Source organism: Carettochelys insculpta, chromosome 4, assembly GCF_033958435.1.
Source record: "Carettochelys insculpta isolate YL-2023 chromosome 4, ASM3395843v1, whole genome shotgun sequence".
Lineage (NCBI taxonomy): Eukaryota > Metazoa > Chordata > Testudines > Carettochelyidae > Carettochelys > Carettochelys insculpta.
The window spans coordinates 122100229-122121158 of record NC_134140.1 but is presented as its reverse complement, the minus strand read 5'-3'; the positions used below and the strand labels follow the sequence as shown (position 1 = coordinate 122121158).

Here is a 20930-nt window from a genome sequence, read left to right as displayed (position 1 = left end):
TTGGTAGATACTTCATACATACTGGTTTTGAATGTCAAGGTGTTGAGCCTTTTAACAGAAGCATCGTAAGAAGGTTCTTCTTTGGCTGGGTTGTCGTGTGTATTGGTTCTTTTAAAATTGTCACTGCGTGATAATTGCCTGATATGCACGTGCAGCTAGCTGTGTTTTGGCTAATTGGAATACAGTAGCCCCTCGATTTACGTGAGGGTTCCGGTCCCACGCATTCTCGCGTAACCTGAATTTCACATAAGTCGGGGGCAGCTTTTTCCCCAGTGGGACATATGTTCTGCGGCTGGGGGAGCAGCAGGAACACCTGGAGCTCCTTTTTGAACAGTAAGTCCTTGGGTGTGGGGGAGTTGGGGAGAGTTAAGTCTGGCGGTAGGTTGGGGCCGTGGGACGAAGGTTGGGGGGGGTTAAGTCTGGGGTAGATTAGGGTTGCAGGAGGGTCGGGGGTGGAGTTTAGCCAGAGCTGTGTGCGGGGGAGGGGGGTGGCTGAACTGGGGCAGGGGGGGTTGAGCCAGAGCCATGCATTGGAGTGATGAGCCGGGCCACGGGGAGTTTGAACCAGGGCCACACGGGAGGCTGAACTGGGGTGAGAGGATGGAACGGGAGCTGCCTGCGGGGGTGGGGTTGAACTGGGGCTGGGGGGTTTGAAGCAGGGTGGAGGTGGGGGTGGGGTTGAGCCATGCATGGGGGGTTTGAACCGGGGCGTGGGGGTGTTGAACTGGAGCCATGCATGCAGGTTTGAATTGGGGCCCGGGGAGCTGAACCAGAGCCACGCACGGGGGGGTTATGACCAGGGTGGGAGGGGAGGGGTTGAGCCGGAGCAGTGCATGGGTGGTGAGTGGGGTTGGGGTGAGGGGTTGAACCAGGGTTGTACAGATTGAGCCAGGGCTCGGGGCAGCAGGATTTTGAGTTGCACTTAATTCACATTAATGCTAGTTAAGCTCAACTCAAAATTGCGCATTTCAAGGTTTAGTGTAGTGGCTTGTGGGGTGATGAAAGTAGTGAGTAACTAAATACTTTTGGAAATGGTAGGTGAGTAAAAAGTACAGTATTTTCTTTTTAAAAACAAACAAACAAAAACCTTGAGTGAAAGTACAAGTTCCATGAACATAAATTGCTGGAATAAAGTAGAATGAAATGTTTGGATAAATTGGTAGGTGCATGCATTTGGCCTACTTTTCCTGTGTATGAACAAATATTCTCTGACTGAACATGCGTTATGGAAAGCTTACCTCCTGTATGCTTCATGTAATGAGCGTTTAATAAAATGGATGGTAATCACTCATCTAATTAGACTCCGACCCTTGTCTCTCTTCCTTTCTTGTTTCCTTAAAATTGGTGGATGTTTTTAAATTTAAATAATCCGACCAGTGGTATAAGGAGGATCGTAAGGGCCCTGGTGCAAGAGTAAATTAGGGGCCCACTTACTCTGAGACCCATTCCCATGCAACCCTCCCGCCTCCCTCATTTCCCTAGCTCTGCTCCAGCTGCCTAGCTCCAGCCAGTTCTGCTCCTAGTCCTCGCATGAGCTGTGATCTGCTTCTTCCAGCAGTCCCTCTCCTTAATCCTCCCCCTGCACTTCATTTGACAAGCAGCTGTCAATGTAGGAGGAGGAGGATGGAGCAATGAGATCAGGAAACCTGCGTCGTGTAATGGTGCCTACTCTGTGACAGAGCCACCACACTGCACTTCCCTCTGTGGCATTGCAAGAGCTGTTCATGTAGATGCCCTCTGCAGTCATAAGGAGCATGAAGGGGAAGCACAACAGTAGTTCCCCTGCAGCGGTTTGTTAGCAATGCTGTAACTACCAGCACTGTGCATCTGCCAGCATAGACGGTTAAAAGTTAGGAAATGCCAGCATTAAAGCTGCTTGTGCAAATTTACTTTGGCCTCCTTGTGTTTAGTCAAAGTCTCCGTTTAAGTAATCCATTTTGATTGATTTTTCCATTTGTACTTAAGCTGTTTTCTAAAGAAAGGTGCATTATCAGTTACTGATATAATGATTAAAACATGTTCTACTGTTTAAATTTAGTAGTTTGTTTATTGATTATTTTTTGGCTATCTAGGAGGGCTATGCATTTATTTAACAAGTTATGAAGCTTAATTTCAAATTCTTAAGTGTACACTTTATGTTAGAAAATGGGGAATGATGATTTTCTTATTTACCAGGTAATTCACTTGTCCTCATGGTTTGAGTCAAACTGCATTAGCATGGTAACTGGAATTTAATTAACCACACAATAGCATATAAAAATTCACTTTTATTACTCAGAAGAACCCTGAATGTTTTGGAAACAAACTTCTTACATAAAAACATGTCATGTTTACAACTAAATTGACAATCCTATAATTATAGATTTTGGGCTTAAATATTATATATTAAATTCAGTTTTTTTAAATGTAAAGGCTTATTTTTTAAAAATAAACTCAATAATTTAAGTGAAATTTTAAAGAGTATTTAAATAAAATCCTGATGTAAATTAAAACATTTGATTTTTTGTATTCACTATGATTCACTCTGGTAAAGTCTTTTAATTATGTGATCATATATCTTTTTCCGCAGAACACTGCCTCATTCAGTCCACAGGATGGATAGGGTTCACTTAATGAACAGCTGTTCAGTATTTTGGTGTTCTCCTCATTGCTCAGTGGGTGGCCCCATGCTTCATTTACTGCATGGGATTCAAACCCTGTTCTGAAGATAGAATTAATTGTTTCATTGGCTTTTCTGTGCTGGTCATTGTTATGCTATCTGAATGCTTCACAAACATTAATTCAGTTTCTCAATACCTTGTGAGGTATCCTTCTTTTACAGAGAGGGCTGAAGTAGAGATGAAGGTCAAAAGGTTCTACTAAATTTTGGGTGCCAGTTTGAAAAAAGTAGGACCTGATTTTTCAGAGTACTTAGTATTATATCAGATCAAAACAGCAGTCATGTAGCACTTTAAAGACTAACAAAGTGATTTAGTAGGTGATGAGCTTTCGTGGGACAGACCTGCTTCTTTGGACCTATAAAATTTCCAGTCCAGACCTAGCAGATTATATGTTCAAAACACAGATCTTGTTGACTTGTTTTCCATATGCTAGGGACTTCAGCAAATCTGGCCCTAGCGTATCATATCAGGCACCCAGAAAGTGTGGAACACACAAATTGGGACCACCCATGAAAACTTTAGTTTAAGCGATTTGCCTGGCACCACATAGATTCTATCCCTGCCTCTGCTACAGTAGTATATCTTGCAAGGACAGTGTTCAACACAACCCCTCCTTTTTTTCTTTTCCCCTTCCTGTGTTCCTTGCTTTGTTCATTACACACCTTCCAACTTATGCAGAAATGAGGTGGGTGTCCTACAAATAATAGCCTCCTTTCCTAAACAGCTATAGCAGGTCCATCTTGTGCAGTGAATGAGGCAGGCAACCTGTGGAAAAATAGTGTCTAATCATGTAATTAAAGGCTGTGTCATAATGCAAACACACAGAGACTAAATTAGTGTTGCATGGCCATCCTCACTGGGGCTCTTTCCTAACTTTTAAGTGCTTGTCTTGTGTATTTAGTAGTGTTCCTTCAACACAGTTTGTGTGTGTACTTTCTAGGTTTTTAAAAGGAGAAATAAAAAACAGAAATCAAATCACATGACTTTATAATGACGCCAGTGTGGATCATTAGCAGAGGTGGAATCTTTGAATCTACCACACAGACATCTGTCATGTGAACTATGGGAGTAACTGATAGGTAATCTTCTGTCAGTGGCGACCAATTGGTCGATTGCAATCACTGGTCAATCCCAAAGATTCTCCCAGTCAGTCATGTTCTTCCACGGTGCAGTGAGACCACTACAAGAGCAGGCTCACTGCGTAGCCTGGCCCCACACCTTTCCTCCTGTGTCCCTAGTTTGACCCCATTCTGCTGCAGCCCCTTGAACCTTTTCCTCTCTACTCCCAGTCTGTCTTCTTGCCCTGTCAGCCCCAGTTCTGCTTCTTGCTCAGTCTGTCTCACTGTCCCCCTCCTCCCACCCACCCTCTCAGTTCCCAGTGTCTCCCAGCTTCCCCCCTTGGGCTCATCGGCTATTTCTTTTCCACAACCACACAGTTCCCTGCCCTAGTCTTTCTGACTAGCCACTCTTGGTTCTCCCCTTGCATCTTGTTTCCTAGTTAGATTTGTCTTCTCCCACTCCCTTCCTTCCTTCCTTCCTTCTCTGTGGTTTTCGGTCTCTGGCACATACAGGGGTTCCCAGTGTATGTCTCTGGCACCACAGTCCATGTCCCTCTTTCTCCTCTCCCCCATGAATGTTTCTGGTTTAATATATATGGTCCCAGCATTGCGAGGAACTTCACCAATTGCTTTTAGTTTGAGGCAGCCTTGTCTGTGCCTGATGTGAATCAGCCTCTGTCTGAAGTATTGAGGTTTGTTTCTTTGTGTTCAGTTCAGATTGGACATAAGTCCATTGTGAAGGAGACAATTTACATGTAAACAGATGAATAAATATCTGTTTGACAAAACCTGCTTTTCACCTTTGCAGTGATCAGCACCTTGGCACAGACTCTTAAGAACCTATATTGGGTGTATGTATGTATGTAACACCTTAAAGGATATCTGTATGCACGTTTCACAATCATGCTGATACCCTTTGTTATAACTGCTTCTGTTGGAAACTACATGGAATTCCCATAGGTCCCCTGCTCTTTCTTTTGCTAGTTGTCATAAAGAAATTCGTGAGTCACTCTCCCACGTCCCATTCTTGGCTCTTCTGTATTTGAAGCAGGAAACAACCTCCTTCCTGGGCCAAGAACAGAAGAGAGACCGACCCTGCCTCTTTGTTTTGTTTCTGTGCCTGAATCTAGTATGGCCCACAGCAGCCCAAGGTTTCAGGGAACATCCTCGTCAATCGTGGGTTAAAACATGCCTAGTGCAGACAGATTTTTTGGAGAATATAACACAGAGTGCAATTTTTGAGGCATATAATGTGGCTAGGTTTGGTTGGACTTTCCTAGAGAAGACAAAAGACATATAACTGACAAAAGGACCCACTCTCCTGCCAAAATTTAAATCCTGGGTTCAGAGCACGGATGCATTTAAAAAAAAAAAAAAGAAGAAGAAGAAGAAGAAGAAGAAAAAGCAGAATTTTTAACATGAGTCAAACTTATTTTCCCCTACCTTTATTCCATTTTGGCTGAAAAACATAAACAAAAAAATCAGCCAGAGGAAATCACTGCACACAGTTAAAATTTGATCAGGTTTTCTCACCAAAAGAAAAGAAGTTCTTCTAATGGGAAGTGACTGATTTCCAGCCCCACCTATAATGTGTGCATTCTTCTCCCCTCACCTTTTGTATGGCACACTTCAGACTGTAAGCTTTTATGTGCAGAGATGGTACAGAATAAATGTTTTTTAAAAAGAGGAAATCTACATTACTTGTTTGGAAGGTGTATCAGAAAAGAGGGTGATTCCCACTGGCTTTTTCTCCCACTGTATTTCCATTATGCAGATCATTTCCAGTAGGGAAAGCAATCATGTGGCCTAGAGAATAAAAACATAAACACCCAATAATTTATTTCAAGTACTTACATCAGTGTGCCAGGCTGTCATTTATATTTGCTTTCCTGGAGAATAATTCAGTGAAAGGGAAAAGAAACCTGGTACAGGTTGAAACTCTCTAATCCAGAACTCTCTCATTTGGCAACATCAGTAATCCAGCATGATTTTACTTAGCCAAATAACCACTTATGCACGTGGCAGAGTTTCCTGGGGTCCCGTAAAGTTTTTTTTTTTCATAGCCACCAAATCTTGGCTCTCAGTGTTCTGTGCTGTTATTTAGCTTCCCCTGGTTCCCTGCTCTCCTCTGCTGGCTGGAGCCAGGATACTTACCAAGGCTGTTGCACTGGTCAGTTTCCCCTCTCTGCAAGCAGTTGGTAGCTGGAAGCCAGGCTGCCTCCTGGTTCCCAGCTCCCTACCACTTGCAGAGAGGGAAAACTGACTAGCTGGTCAGTTTCCTGGGTACCACAAGTGGCAAGCAGTGGGAAGAGGAGAACCAGGCTGTGCTGATTACCAGCTCCTTGCCACTCTGGAGCTAGGAAACTGACCACCCCTGGTGGGCTGCAGCCTGATTCCTTCCCCTCTTGACTTGCATGAAAATTCGATTTACGGGGGGTTGCCGAAATGCAACCCCTGAGGAACTGGAGGATTTACCGTAATGGTATTCTCTCCAAATTAAATTTTTTTTTAAAAATTAGTTTAAAATTATTTTGATATACTCTCTACCCCCTAGTTCCACACGTATACTAAATAATGAATTGTCTGTTTAATTAGGAGAGCTGGCTTTTAATTAAAGGTAGCTGGCTTGTTCCTGCTGACTAAAGTCATGTTTAGCCACCATTTGTTTCCTTGAGGGGAAGGAAGTAGCTGGAATTGTAAACAGACATATTCTAATCCCAGCATTGACACAAAACAGATATATTACAGGAATTAGGCTACTTCTTAAACAGCTGTGGGCCTCAAATGTCCAGCTGTAAAATGGGGCTACTTCACTAACTTACAGCCATTTAGTGGGATTTAATTTAGGAGAGAGAGTTTTTGTAATCCTTGGATGAAAGCCACTACAAAAGAGTGCAATAAAGTATTACCTGTAGCCTTTAATTAGCCAAAAACAGAGTGGTATAACTTCTATGGATATTAACAGAAATCCTTTGCTTGCAATTAGAAGTCCTGTTTAATAGTTATTTGAGAACTAAATCTTGCAAACAGGATACTGGAAAATGACATGGGCTCTTTACCATTGGGGGAGAAAGCCCAAGACAATTTTTAATACTTTTGACAAACGATATGCATGCTGAAAAGACTAAAAAAACAGGTGGTTGGCAAATTTGACTGATGCTAACAGTTCGTTATTTTTTAATTATATTTAGAGAATCCTAAAAGTGAACTAAAATTCTGTAAAAATAAGTACAAAAGAGCCTCAATTACTAAATGTAAACCACCTGCTTGAAATCTACACCTGACCCAGCCAATCACATTTCCCCTTTTTTCTTTTCTTTTCTTTTTGCACAAAAGTTATATCCAAAAAGATGAAACTGCACACGTATGATTTTGTAACGTACAAGTAAACTGAAAATGGGAGATCTCCACTCCCATGCTCTCTTCCTGTTGGAGATCTCAGGTGTTATTTGTACTGATAATTTCTGGGAGCAGAACACGTCTTTGGAAAGCCCCTTTCACGTTTTGGCCTCTACAGTCTAAATCATGGTGGAGTTTAATTCTCAGCATTTTGGATTATATTTAAAACCAAATGGCTAAGCAGCTTCTGTACTGAATTTCCAGGATGTGTGGAGAGGATGAATTGTTGGGGGAGTGTTGGGTGGAGGGTTTTTTTGTTGCCCTAATGGTGGTAATTGTAGTGATGCCCAAGGCAGGATCCAGCTTGAAAGTTGCAAAGCTGAAGAAGGCAACGTGAAAGGGCTCAAAACTCCTCCTTCTCAGCCTTATGCTGGTTCCACTAAGTGACCTTATTGTGTGACCATGGGCAATGAACCTGGCCTTTCTGGCACATCCCCATTTTAGAAGTAGGGAAACTCAGGCTCTGTCTGCACCAGCACTTCTGTCAGTAAAACCTTTGTGGGTGAAGGGTTTGAGAGAGCACACCACTGCCTGACAAAAGTGTGGACGTTGACAGGCCCTGTTGGTGGGAGGTGTTCTCCTTCTGGCATAGCTTCCGCTGTTCATTGGGGGGCGTCTTCAATCTGGGTCACAAATTTCTTTGCTTCCCTGCAGAAGAATCATTTTCTGATGGGGGAGCTACAAGGACAATAATGCCCCCCCGCCCACCACAGGGTGGATGTGTTGGTTTGGGCACCCAAAGTAGCTGGTGGAGAGAGAAATTGCTGTGGGGAGAGGGACAGGCTAGTGCTGAGCAGAGATTTAAAATCCCATTTCATGACTTAACTGGTTGAATGTTAGTTTTAATGGATTAAATGAGTGGAGGGGCAGCTGGGCTAGAGCAGCCCTTTGTGCTGTGGAAGGGGGTGGCTCTGGTTGTGCTGGTGCATCCTGCTGGAGCAACCCTCTGCCCTGTAGTCAGTAAGCCTCCTTCGTTTAGGGTGAGGCTTACCGGTTAATCCCTAGTGCTGAATCAGACCCACCCTCTGTGGGAATTCCATACCCAGACCCCCTGTGATGAGCCTCACACCCTGTATCCTGGGTCAGGGGCTGCTCAATGCCCCACACACGTGCTAGGGGCAATTGCTAGTTCACGCTGGACTGGGAGTGAGGTAGGAGCATGCTTCCCCTGAACGGAGCAGCTAGAGTCAGGTTAGATTCCTCCTTAGAAACCTCCACAACTTTGCACCCCCCCCTTGCTGCCCCCATCATTCCCCATCTGTGGGTGGAGGGGGTCACTGTGTGGGGAGCTGCTCCAAAGTTTCCCTGACCCCTGTACGTCTGGTCCACCTCCGCCCATATTCCCCCATGAGCCCTATTCTCCCTGCATATGGACCCCCACTGAGCCTTTTGCCCCTTGCAGCCAGCCCACCCACTCACCCCAGTATACGAGCATCCCCTGCTGAGCCCCAATCACCTTCTTCTGGACCACATACACCTATTACCCTGTCCCTGGAACCTGCAGCCAGATTACCCCATTGGATCTCCACAGAATACACTTGGTGGGCCTGGCATGGAGAAGCAATGCACTGGGATGTTTCTGGGGCAGGACTGGCTCTTGCACTGTGTCAAAGCCAGGTGGCCTTGCTGCCAAGTCTGGGTCCTGGGGTGGAGGGGCCTGAAGGGCGATCTCCCTACTCTGTAGTTGGTGGCCTGTGCTTCCCAATACTGTGCTGGATCCCCAACATTTATTTATTAACAATATTTGCAGAACTTTTATTTTTTTGGCACAAAATTTACTCAGGAAGGGGAAGCAAGTTAGCCATTGCTGAGCATGCAATGCAGCATCTTAACCAAACCTCTTACAAGCTTTATTTAAAAACAAGCCCCCACGCAATACCCCATGTAAATGTGGAATGTGTTCCCTGGACACATGCACAAAAGTGCATACTTTGTGCAAAGCAAAACAGGAGTTCTAACCAGAAAAGCTCGAATTCAGCTCTGCAGAGAGGGGTAATGATCAACTAGATCATGGCAGTGTGGTGATTTCAGCAGCATGGCAATTTTCTGGCAGATCTGTCTGCATTAAGGTTATGTATCATTGTGGGCCAGATCTGGCATGAAATTCTGTAGGGGAGGGTTACCGCAGATCCCCAGAACTGAGACTAGGAAAATACATTCAGGTTGTAAGGTTCCAGAAAAGTGCCACCATCTGGGGAGGCTGCCATATACTAGTTCAAACCTGACTACCCAGCGGCTGAGAGACAAAGAAAGGACATCTGGTTAACCAACCTGAGTTTCAATTGACTCAGCTTTCTTGCTGGTCCAACAAACCTTAGGACTTTCTGTCCCAAGGAGGAGTCTCAGGCTATAGGTTTGGAAGAACAGAAGCCTACCAGACCCAGGATTGGAAATAGGGTGATATCTGGGGCAAGCTTTTTGAAAAGCATGCATGTAAATTCAGATGTGCTGTCTTAGAAAGAATTGTGTGGTAATATATAACTCTGGGCCATTCGGAGAGAGAGCTGAATACAGACACTGGCTTGGTAGGTATTTTGAGTTGTGGGGCAAGGAACTGTGCAGCCTGAAAGAACCCTGGTCAGCAGGGGCTGAGGTGTTGGGTCTGAACCCAGGCGGTGTCAGTGCGTAGGAGCAGTGCACCACAAAGGGGGAGATATAGGTGCTGCTTCCACGAGCAGTGACAAACTCTTGTAGTGGTTGTTTATTTTGATAGTGACATATGTCCAAACCCACTATGGCTGTCAGCTTTTCATGTTCATCTCAGACCTTGTTAACGTGTGTCAAGTTGGGCACCCAGGAACAGGCTTGTCTGTGGAGGGAGGAAAGATGGCAACTGCCCCAGGGCCCAGAGGTGCAAAAGGGCCAGGTAATCCTGACTGCTTCCACTGCAGCAACAGCCAGAGCCAGGAGCCCTTTAAATTGCCACCATGGCACCAGCAAGCCTACTGGCTTCACTGACAGAAAACATTACAGGCCGAACCTCTCAAATCTGGCACCTTTGGGACCTGACTGGTGATGGATGAGAGAATTTGGTGGACTACAGGAGGTCAGGATTGTCTGTCAACACTGCCAGCACTTCCACTGCTTGCTGGGCTCTGAGAAGACATTCAGGGGTAAATTAGAGCTAAATAAACAGCACAGAACAGTGAGAGCCAGGACTGGTGGCAATAAACAAACTTTAAGGGACTGTGAAAAACTTGGCCACAGCCATTTTAAGTGGCCATCCTGCTGACTACAATCATGCTGGATTATGGATGTTTTTGGATGAGAGTTCTGGATTAGAGAGGTTCAACCTGTGTTGGCTTTTTCACATTCAGGCCCTTACTGGTATTTAATGTAAAAAAGCTATATAATCTATCTCTTCTCCACATGTGAATTCTTCATAATAAAAAAGAATTGTGCACTTTTTTTCTTTTACTCACTTTCTAAAAATTCTTTCTCATATTTGGTCAGGAGTTGAAAATTGTTTATGCCTGAAAATATTATATGCACCTGAAAATTGGGTAGAACTGAATCTACTGAGAGTCCTTCAACAATAACTATTCCCAGCATTTCTGCTTTGATATTTTAAGTCATCCATTTCAAATTGTGTCCTGTTCTGAATATTTTTAAGTATAGTTTTTATGGTAAATATTGAATTTCTTATCAAAACAAAAAAGCAGTCAAGTAGCACTTTAAAGGCTAACTAAATAATTTATTAGGTGAGCTTTTGTGGGACAGACCCACTTCTTCAGACCATAGCCATACATAGGACAGGCCCACTTCTTCAGACCATAGCCATACCAGAACAGACTCAATATTGACAGAAAACATCAATATTGAGTCTGTTCTGGTATGGCTATGGTCTGAAGAAGTGGATCTGTTCCACGAAAGCTCACCTAATAAATTATTTTGCGAGTCTTTAAAGTGCTACTTGACTGCTTTTCTGTTTTGATAGTATCTAGACTAGCACGGCTTCCTCTCTGTTACTACTGAATTTCTTGTTTTTCTAAGATGCTGTATAAATGAGTTTTTTCCAATATCAGCTTGGTCTTTTAAAGCACTCTGATGTTGGAAATCGATAAAGCATATAGGTTTGCTGTGTTGGAGCAGGGTGTTTGTGTATGCACACTATGCTGTAGGAGATTGTAAGGATCTTAAATACATTTTTGACTGCTGGATTGTGTGTTATGGGTTGAAGGGAGTTACAAGACTTTATAATTGTTATAAATATGTCAAGAAGTACCCAGCACAAAGGGCAGGTGCTACTTTTTTACTGAATGAGTCACAAATCAAGGTCGCAATTCAGAACTCTTCTGTGGAACACAGAGGCTCAGAAGAAAATCTGTAGTTTGTCTTAACATGAAGGAGAAAACAGATTTTTCACTTACTCTGTGATCCCATGTTTTGGCATTTGCAGTTCGTATTTTGTATCCAGTTATTGAATAATTTACATTAACAATGTCTCTTTTCTGGAGTTGGTTATGTTTTTGCTTTAAAAAGCTAACAGTGTAAACAATAAACTTTTCTTTTTGGCTTTCAGACAGCTTAAGCGGCAGGGAGGAATTCATGCTGTACGGTACCTTTCCCTCCTTGTTCTTTTTTAGTTAAATACTCCTTTGCTCTATCCTCCTTCCGCCTCATCCCATGAAACACACTAATTGCATGCAGAGTGCCAAGCAACAGGGACCCCTATGTTCTCGCTTTTGTGTTTGTATGTCATGAGGGCTCTGGCACAGGGCCATTTAGGAGCATGCAGGTGGAGTCTCTGGCAGAGAAAACAAACGTGTATTTCATCTGTGATAGGCTAATGACCTAGGCTTGTTCTCTTCTTATCCAATCCTCCAGTTTTCTTGCTTTGACAGAATAACATGTCCATTTAAGGAGGTGGATTGTACCATGGAAACTTTACTGAAAAGGGGTAGGTCTGAGATGTTTAGGCATCTGATACTAGGAGCTGGGGGAAAAGGCTTCTTTTCTGAATAAGAACAACAGCTTACACTGATATGTTCCAGTAATGCTGACGAGCCTTTTCCTCAAGTGGTGAACTTCTAAACAGGAAATGCTGAATGAGGGGAGCTGAAAATGCAGGAGCTGCTTAATTTCCCTGCGGATTTGGAATGCATCAAGCCAAAGGAGGCCCAGAATGCCCGGATGTCTGTCAAAATTCGTGTAATCCAGTACTGAACTAGAGAGATTTAACCTAGGAGCCTGTGTCTCTGGGAATAGGGAGTTCAGTGACTTTTTACAGTGGGCAAATTTATAGCAACCAGGAAACCAAAAGTAGCAGCAAATGGCAAATAAGTTTTTGGTTGGAGGGTAGGAACAGCAGCTGGGGGAAGGGGCTCATGGACAGAAGACATTTGTCACTGTAAACTTCACCATGGCTGCCCAAACAAGGTAAGAAATTAAATTAACTTTTACCACTCTCGGGTTTTTTATGCCCTCCCTGCTGCCCCAGTTGTCTTAGTTATCTGTGTCCTTCTCTGTGATACCTTGCTAGTCAGTTTGATTAATGGATTATGGTAAAAAGTAGCTGGATGACAGTCCTGCATGGTGTGGTTTTTTTAAGGTTAAAAGCAGTATCTCTTTCCTGGGTAAAGTTTGAATGGAAAGTTTTGTGAAATGCATGGAGTTAATAACTCCTTACCCGACCTCTCCCTGTCAAAGAAGCAAATTAGTGAATTTTAGGAGAAGGAAGTACTTATCTCCTCCTTTGTGCACTGGCTTTTTCTTAAACTGCCTCTTACCAAATGCAAAAAAAAAAAAAAAAAAGGTGGGCGGGGGGGAGTGGAACGTAGTTTATAGTTAGGGTGAGAGGCAACTTTAGCATTGTAAGAGGCAACTGAGCTGTATTACTATTGCAAATGATCAGAATAAAATGGTAGCCGGTTTTTGTATGTGTATCTGCTGAGTATGCAAAGGCTGGGAATGTGCTGTTGTAGGGGGAGAGTGTGAAAAAGAATAATTAACTCTCATTGCTGTCAGTGAGGGCCATTGAAAGAGAGCCTCACAAACCTCCTAGCTCTGTACATGTTTTTGTATGTGGGTTGGGGGTGGAGGGAAGAACAGAAAAGAAAAGAAAAACAGGCCCCCAAACTCCCATTCTACATTTTGTAGCTGGGAGAAAAATGAGTGCTATTTACAGCAGATTTTCTAACTCAGTGTTATGGGTGTTGCTTTTTCTTAGCAGGCTGAAATGGTTCCATTAGGAAACCTCACAACTCCTTGTATGTTCTTTGCTTTTAGGATTTAGACTTCAGTGATGGGCACGTTAATAATACTTAAGTGAGACACTTTTTCAGTGGGATAGTTAATCCCAGCCATCCCCTACCTCACTCAAATGGTGGCCTACCTAAACTGAAGTTTGACACTGGCAACATTTCTCAGTGCCCCCCTCTTCAGCTCCCCCCTCAACCCCTAATTTGAGACGAGGAATTGATGAAATTGTCAGTTTCCTAGTGGGTAAAACATTGAGGCTTTGGGAGGTGGGACTGGGTGAAAAAGTTCCTCATGAGCAGCTGAACTATTTTGGTAGCTAAACATTTCTGTTTCTGGATAACGTGAGGTTCTGTCTTTCAGAAAGTACAATACTTTGCTAATACGCAGGTGCCTTCCTTTCCACTATTTTGCTCTGTGTGATGGCTGATCGTGTGATTTACAGGTCTGCATGATTGTCTCCTTGCTTTAGTGTGCCAACGAGGAAGACTCTTAGGTCTTCTAGCTGGCCTTAAAGCATGGCTTAATTCCAAGGTCAAGGACATACTTTTAGGTCTAGTGGTCACACTGTAATTTTTTTGGGTGGCAAGAGGTTATATGGGAAATGAGCAAACAAGGGCAGGGGTAGTGTTGGAATGAACAATGAATGCCCTATAAGAAACCAAACATTGGTTTTCTAGAGCTGTTGGGAGATGCTGAGGGAACATGGTTGTGATGACAATACTAGGAAGAGACTGGTGTAAGTGTTGTGTCAAGACCCCAAGCATGGTCCAGGAGAGTAACCTGCTAAAACTCACACCATGCTCCCCTCCGCAACAGCTGTTGTACCTGGGCTTGTCACTAGAATGTTCCCTCTTAACCTAAGAGCTTCTGGCTAGTAGGTTCAGGTCCAAATATTCAAAAGTGGCTTAAAATTGTAGGTGCCTGGTTTTTGGACATCCAGCTAGAGGCATCTTGAGTAAGTATGTGGTTTTGTAATTTTATTTTTTGTTTAAAAGATGCTCAGGTTGGGCACCAGAAAGTTTAGGCACTCAAAGCCAAAAGCTGATTTTGGGGGGAGGGACGGCCGAATTTTTCATGCGAGTTGGGGTCTTGTAAATATTTTAGGCCTTGCTTGTACAGCTCATTGACATTATGAAGTGCCACGAATTGACTCTGTTCATCTTGCCCATCCATATTCCCAAAATATGAAGTTATGAAGTGTGAAACAAGTACAGTAAACTCCCGAAATACGTGGCTTCAGATTGTGCGTAACTAGCTTTAACGAGAGTTAAGTACAACTTGAAGCTGCTCTGCGTCTGTCAGCCTGCCTAGCTGTCTGCAGCTGCGAGCAGGTAGGCAGGCTGAGTCTCTTCTCCTTGTCTTCCACTAGCCATGCTGCTGTCAGGCTGACAGCCGGGCAGCTAGAGCAAGGCTGGGAGAAGCAGCCAGGGAACTGACCAGCCCAGTTTCCCAGGTCCCACAAGTTGCAAGGAGCTGGGAACCAAGCAGCAGCCTGGTTCCCAGCTCCCCACCCTGACCTGCACAAATATTTGAGTTATGTGGGGGTTGGAGGAACACAACCTCCATGTAACTCAGGGTTTTACTGTAGTTTGTCTCCCTACGTGTGTGTGTGTGTGTGTGTGTGCGTGCGCGGGAGATGGGTGAACAGTACAATTCCTAATTGGACCTGTGAAGCACAACTGCAGACAAGATCATTATTTGTAAGACGGAAGCTATGTTTGAAAACTGGCATAATCAATCATTCAGTTTTTGTATGTACTCAGTATAATGCCCCATTATAGAAAAGGGGAATCAGGAGACATGAAATCTGAGCATTTCATAGGCATGTCTTTTCTGTTATATCTTGGGATGTTGTATCTACTAAGTCAGCCACTCAGGGAATGAACGTACACAGTGACCTGGAATTTCTTTGCTCTGTGTTTACTGAAACTGAAATTAAAGCAACCCTACTCTTGATGAAGATTAAAGATGATTATTTCTAATAATTCAGTTGAAAAATGTCTTCATGAGATGGCCACATTTTATTTGTTGTTGTTTATTTCTGTTCTGGGGAGAATGCTGCTTAGCTGGTTTTTGCTTTGAAAGGCCAGGTCTGAAACACTCTTCTATAACTTGCCTATTACATGGGTCCATTTGATACAGGCAAGACCCAATGTTGTTAACACTGTGTCCCCGTGTGGCATACTATTTAGTGCAGATAAGAGCTGGTTGGAAAAAAATTGACAAAACCTTTTTTTTCTTTGCCCAGTTTAAATGTCCTGTGGGACCAGGTTGATTTAAAGTAAATTTTCCCAGGAGCCAGATGGCCTCATATCTTGCCAGCTTGTCTGATTCTTTGTCTCTGCACTTGGTGGGTTGCTGATAAGCCTGGGTTTCCAAGTTCAATGCTCCTCAGCTGCCCATGTTCCCAGGGCTTCTGCATAATGGACAACTTCAGAAATGTTGTGCTTTTTGTTCCAAATCCAAAGAAAATCAAACTTGAAAAATTATTGTTCCTCATCCAGGTCTCTACTGCAGATGGGCTCTTCAAAGGCAGGGTCTTTTCAGATAACTCTATTTTTTTTCTGGATCTGGAGGACATAGTATGTAAGGTAGAGAGAGAGAGTCTCCTTTGCTGTCCTTTGTAGAGGCAAAATCATCTGTCTTGTCAAATGCAAGAAGCAGCATGTTTTTACTGAACTGCAGAAATTCTTGTGGTTTCCTCACTGAATCCCGCTATAGTTATGCAGCAAGAGGCTTTTGATTACTTCTAAACTATAAGGAGGAGCATTTCAAACAGATCTAGAGAAGTTGTTGTTCCCCTGTATTTGGCACTGGTGAGGCCACATCTGGAGTATTGTGTCCAGTTTTGTGCCCCCTGCTGTAGAAAGGATGTTGATGTGCTGGAACAGGTTCAGCGTAGGGAACAAAAATGATTAAGGGGCTGGAGCGCATGACCTGTGAGGAGAGGCTGAGGGATTTGGGCATATTTAGTTCACAGAAGAGAAGACTGAGGGGTGATTTAATAACAGCCATCAACTTCCTGAAGAGGTGCTTTAAAGAGGATGGAGAGAAACTGTTCTCAGTGGTGACAGATGGCAGAACAAGGAGCAATGGTCTGAAGTTACAGAAGGAGATGAGTAGGCTGGATATTAGGAAAAAAACTACTTCACCAGGAGGGTGGTGAAGCCCTGGAATGTGTTGCCTGGAGAGGTGGTGGAATCTCCATCCCTAGAGGTTTTTAAGTTGCAGCTTGACATAGTCATGGCTGGGATGACTTAGTGGGGGTTGATCCTGCTTGAAGCGGGGGGCTGGACCCAATGACCTCTTCAGGTCCCTTCCAGTCCTATGATTCTATGAGTAGAAAGATTTTGAGTGCTGTTCGGATAATGCTTATTTATACTGTGCATTAAAGGCTACGTCTACACGTGCACCCAACTTCGAAATAGCTTATTTCGATGTTGCGACATCGAAATAGGCTATTTCGATGAATAACGTCTACACGTCCTCCAGGGCTGGCAACGTCGATGTTCAACTTCGACGTTGCTCAGCCCAACATCGAAATAGGCACAGCGAGGGAACGTCTACACGCCAAAGTAGCACACATCGAAATAAGGGAGCCAGGCACAGCTGCAGACAGGGTCACGGGGCGGACTCAACAGCAAGTCGCTCCCTTAAAGGGCCCCTCCCAGACACACTTTCATTAAACAGTGCAAGATACACAGAGCCAACAACTAGTTGCAGACCCTGTATATGCAGCACGGACCCCCAGCTGCAGCAGCAGCAGCCAGAAGCCCTGGGCTAAGGGCTGCTGCCCACGGTGACCACAGAGCCCCGCAAGGGCTGGAGAGAGAGTATCTCTCAACCCCCCAGCTGATGGCCTCCATGGAGGACCCCGCTATTTCGATGTTGCGGGACGCGGATCGTCTACACGTCCCTACTTCGATGTTGAACGTCGAAGTAGGGCGCTATTCCCATCCCCTCATGAGGTTAGCGACTTCGACGTCTCGCCGCCTAACGTCGATTTCAACTTCGAAATAGCGCCCGACGCGTGTAGACGTGACGGGCGCTATTTCGAAGTTAGTGCCGCTACTTCGAAGTAGCGTGCACGTGTAGACGCAGCTAAAGAGTGAGAAAACGTTTCCTACTTCCACAGCAGTCTTTGCAGAATGACATTAATGTATGGGACTTTGTAATGCTCTGTTGTACAGGTTGCATCTCCCTTATCCAGCATTCTTGGGTCCTCACAGGTCCCGAACAAGAGAATTTGCCAGACAAGGGAAGGTGCAGAGCTGTGCTCAGGCTTCTGTAGCACCAACTTCCAGCCTCCCTCTGCTAGGACTTTGGCTCCCCCAGGAGCTCCCACAAGGCTCCAGCCATCCCCTTCCCCCCTCCCTCTACCACAGGTCAGGTGGGGGCTCTGGCTCCTAGCCCCGCATTGTTGCAGGGCAGGTAGGGTCTCCAGTTCCCAGCTCTGCAGAGCAAGCAGGGGTCCAGCTCCCAGCTGTACGGCAGCTTCCCAGGCCCTCCTGCTGCAGGGCAAGCCAGGTTCCAGCTCCCGGCCCCCGCTGCCTCAGGGCAAGGTGGGGCTCTGGTTCCTGGCTCTACGGCAGGGCTTCCAGCCCCCACTGCTGTGGGGTGAGGAGGCTCTAGCTCCTACGCCTGCTGCAGCCTCCTGTCCCACAGGGGTTCTGTCCCCCAGCCCCCCCCCGGTGCTCCTGCACTGCTCAGTACTCTCTCTTCTGGCAACACCCCTGGTCCTGCTGGGCAAGGGATGTTACTGGGCGAGAGTGTGCCGGATTTGAGAGGTGCAACCTGTAATATCCAGGTAATGGGGAAGTTCTGCAAAGGGGAGTTTTGTGTGTGTGTTTTACTGTGTAACTAAAAGATGAGTGACTATTAAGAAATGATCATAGAATCATAGAACAATAGAGCTGGAAGAGACCTAAAAAAGCCATCAAGTCCAGCTCGCTACCCTAAGCAGGACCAAACCTATCAGATCAGCCCAGCCAGGGCTTTGTCAAGCCAAAACTTAAATGCCTCCAGGGATGGAGACTCCACGACTTCCCTGGGCAGACCATTCCAATGCTTCACCACCCTCCTAGTGAAAAAAGTTTTTCCTAACGTTCAACATGGACCTTCCCAACTGCAACTGGAGACCATTGTTCTGTGTTCTGCCATCCGTGACCACTGCGAACAGCCTCTCTCCAGCCTCTTTGCAACCTCCCTTCAGTAAGTTGAAGGCTGTTATCAAGTCCTCCCTTGTAAATATGTGAACCCCTCAAAGTATTTCTGCTTCGTATATTGGACTTGTGTCTCCAGTTTCGTAGGATTCAGGCCGTTCTCTGGTTATGTAAAACCAAGACCAAGAACTTGGACGTGCAGTGCAGCATGGGGAGTGGACGAGGGGTGAATGTTAAATGTGTGCATTTCGTTCCGCTACCTTTCCTCTCTCCACACATACTGATACCATCTCACCGTCTTGTCTTCCTTCCATAGTTCTTATCACGCATGCAGTGGTACTTTCTGCTTGCAGTTGCATCGGGGTTAGGATGCTGGGCTATGTCTGTACTAGAGGGCTTTGCAGACAAAACCAGTGGAGCATCCAGATTCCCAAGGCAGTCTGCTGAGTCTTATCCCACTCCCCATGACGCATAACGCCTCTTTCAACAGAGAGCTGATCTGGACGTTCCGGGGGACCCTCTGTCAGAAGGCAGGGCTTCCTGGTCACTGGGCAGCCCTGTCTGCTGTGCTTCCAGCAGGCTGTTTTTGTCAGGAGAGTGCCTGGGCAGTCTGGCTGGTCTCTGTCAACAGAATGGATCACTCTTGTGATGCGATTGGCAGTTTGTCTGTGATTGTCGACCAGAACAAAATTTTCTTTTGGTAAATCACTGCAATCTAAACATAGCCTTGCAAATGCTGCTGCTCCTCACTTTATACCCATTCAGGTATTAGTTAAACAAAATATTGTATAGAAAAAATCTCTGCAAAAAATCCATTCTGTTTAGGAATTAAGGAAAAAAGCAATGGATTTTTATAGGTTTTGTTTATATACTGCAGAAGGACCCCCTTTGTGCTGTGCTTTTCCATTTGGGCTGGTGTAATAGATTTTCGTTCTATAATGATTCAAACATGAAGAAGAAAAGTGGCGGGGTGCGGGGAAGGGGAGTTTGATAGTGAAGACCAAAAGTGGCTGAATGGTGGCAGGTGTCAACTTTGAGATAGGACACTGAGGTGGAGAGATAGCATGCAGCTAACTTGGAAAGGGCTTTGTCGGGAAGTAGATCCACTGAAGGGGATGCATCCATCCATACTGGACCCCACTGTTGGAAAGATTTATACCCAGGTTTAACTTTGAGCATATGAATAGTGTCATGGAATTCAGTTTGTCTACTTGTCTGCTCAAGGTTAAGCATATGGGCAATTATCTGCAGGATCAAGCGCTTCTGTCTCCCCTGCTGGTTTGGAGGCTTTTGCACACTGCTAACCTCCCTTTCTTTTTTATTCTTCCTTCAGGGCATTTCTCAATACATAGAGCATTTAAGAAGCAGACCCCGTGTTATTGCTGTGCAGATCCAGAAAAATGTTTGTTTCACTGCCTTACACTGCAGCCCAGACGCTCTTTATTGCTTAACAGGTCTTGGTGAGCAAGGGGGAAAGGGGCAGAGGGGAGAAGAGAGGTCTGAAGCAGAGATGTGAGGTTGGGGAGGCACTTAGTCAGTCAAGAGTCAGAATGTTACTGCTAGATACAGCACATCTTTACAATGCCTTGCAATTTGAATTCATTCAACTAATCATGGTCAAAATGGTATAATTATCAGAGTTCAGATAGGCAAGCTTTTATACTTTGTATCCTGTGAGTCGCACAACTATGTTTGTGCTCTGGGCTGGTTTAGATGTAAGTGATGTAAAAATATAGCTTTCAGTCTGGTCCTTTTTAAAAGGTTGCATTAAGTGAACAGAATCATTCGCTAAAATGGTAACCTACCAATTCACAAGATTAGGTTTATGTTTTTGTTGTTTCTGCAGCACTAAATACCACATTTTGTACATTGTCCCCACTTCAAGTTTTCCTTTCTTCAACCACTATGTTAATATTTAACTTGACTGACAACAAAACAGTCAGTTCTTGGAACTATAAAAATATCTGCTTCTGTTGCACAGAATATTGGCTGGAGTGAGAGAAATAAGCAGCAGATGTGTTAATTGATCACGGTATGAATATCTTTTTCATGTTGCAGTTGTGTTAGCAGCCGGCATGTTTGCATATAGTCTACATGAATAATATTAATTAGGAAGTGTCCCTTTCCACACACTAGCTGACATGGTCAGGATACTGCACTTACAAATATGATGTCAATTACCGCCATCTCATTTTTTACTGGTTAAAATACTCTGCAGTAAAAGGATTTTGATGTCAGAATAACACTAGTTTTCTGTTTTGGAAAAAAAAAATTAGTATTGTACTTTGCTTGCAGTCATAAAGTCACTGTAGAAGAGTAACCAAAGTTTTGCTGGCATAGACACAACAGGAATGTGGAGGGGGAATCAAACCCGTAACCAACATAGGTATGCTGGGAAAGCGCTCTTGTAGACTCGGTTACCACAAGAAGAAAGTACTGTTGCCAGTATA

At 44.5% G+C, this 20930-nt stretch overlaps 1 protein-coding gene across 5 annotated transcripts in view; it reads left to right on the top strand.

Moving 5' to 3' along the window:
- Positions 1 to 20930, top strand: part of AFF1 (ALF transcription elongation factor 1) — a 173585-nt gene that overhangs the window by 24633 nt on the left and 128022 nt on the right. For 3 of the 5 annotated variants that reach the window (XM_074993662.1, XM_074993660.1, XM_074993658.1), the window contains exon 1: positions 12234 to 12496. The exons of the other annotated variants lie outside the window; for them this stretch is intronic. In XM_074993662.1, the coding sequence (XP_074849763.1) occupies positions 12480 to 12496 (17 nt within the window). In that variant the 5' untranslated portion in view covers positions 12234 to 12479. Of the gene's footprint in view, positions 1 to 12233; positions 12497 to 20930 lie in introns of those variants that run through there. 5 annotated transcript variants of the gene reach the window in all.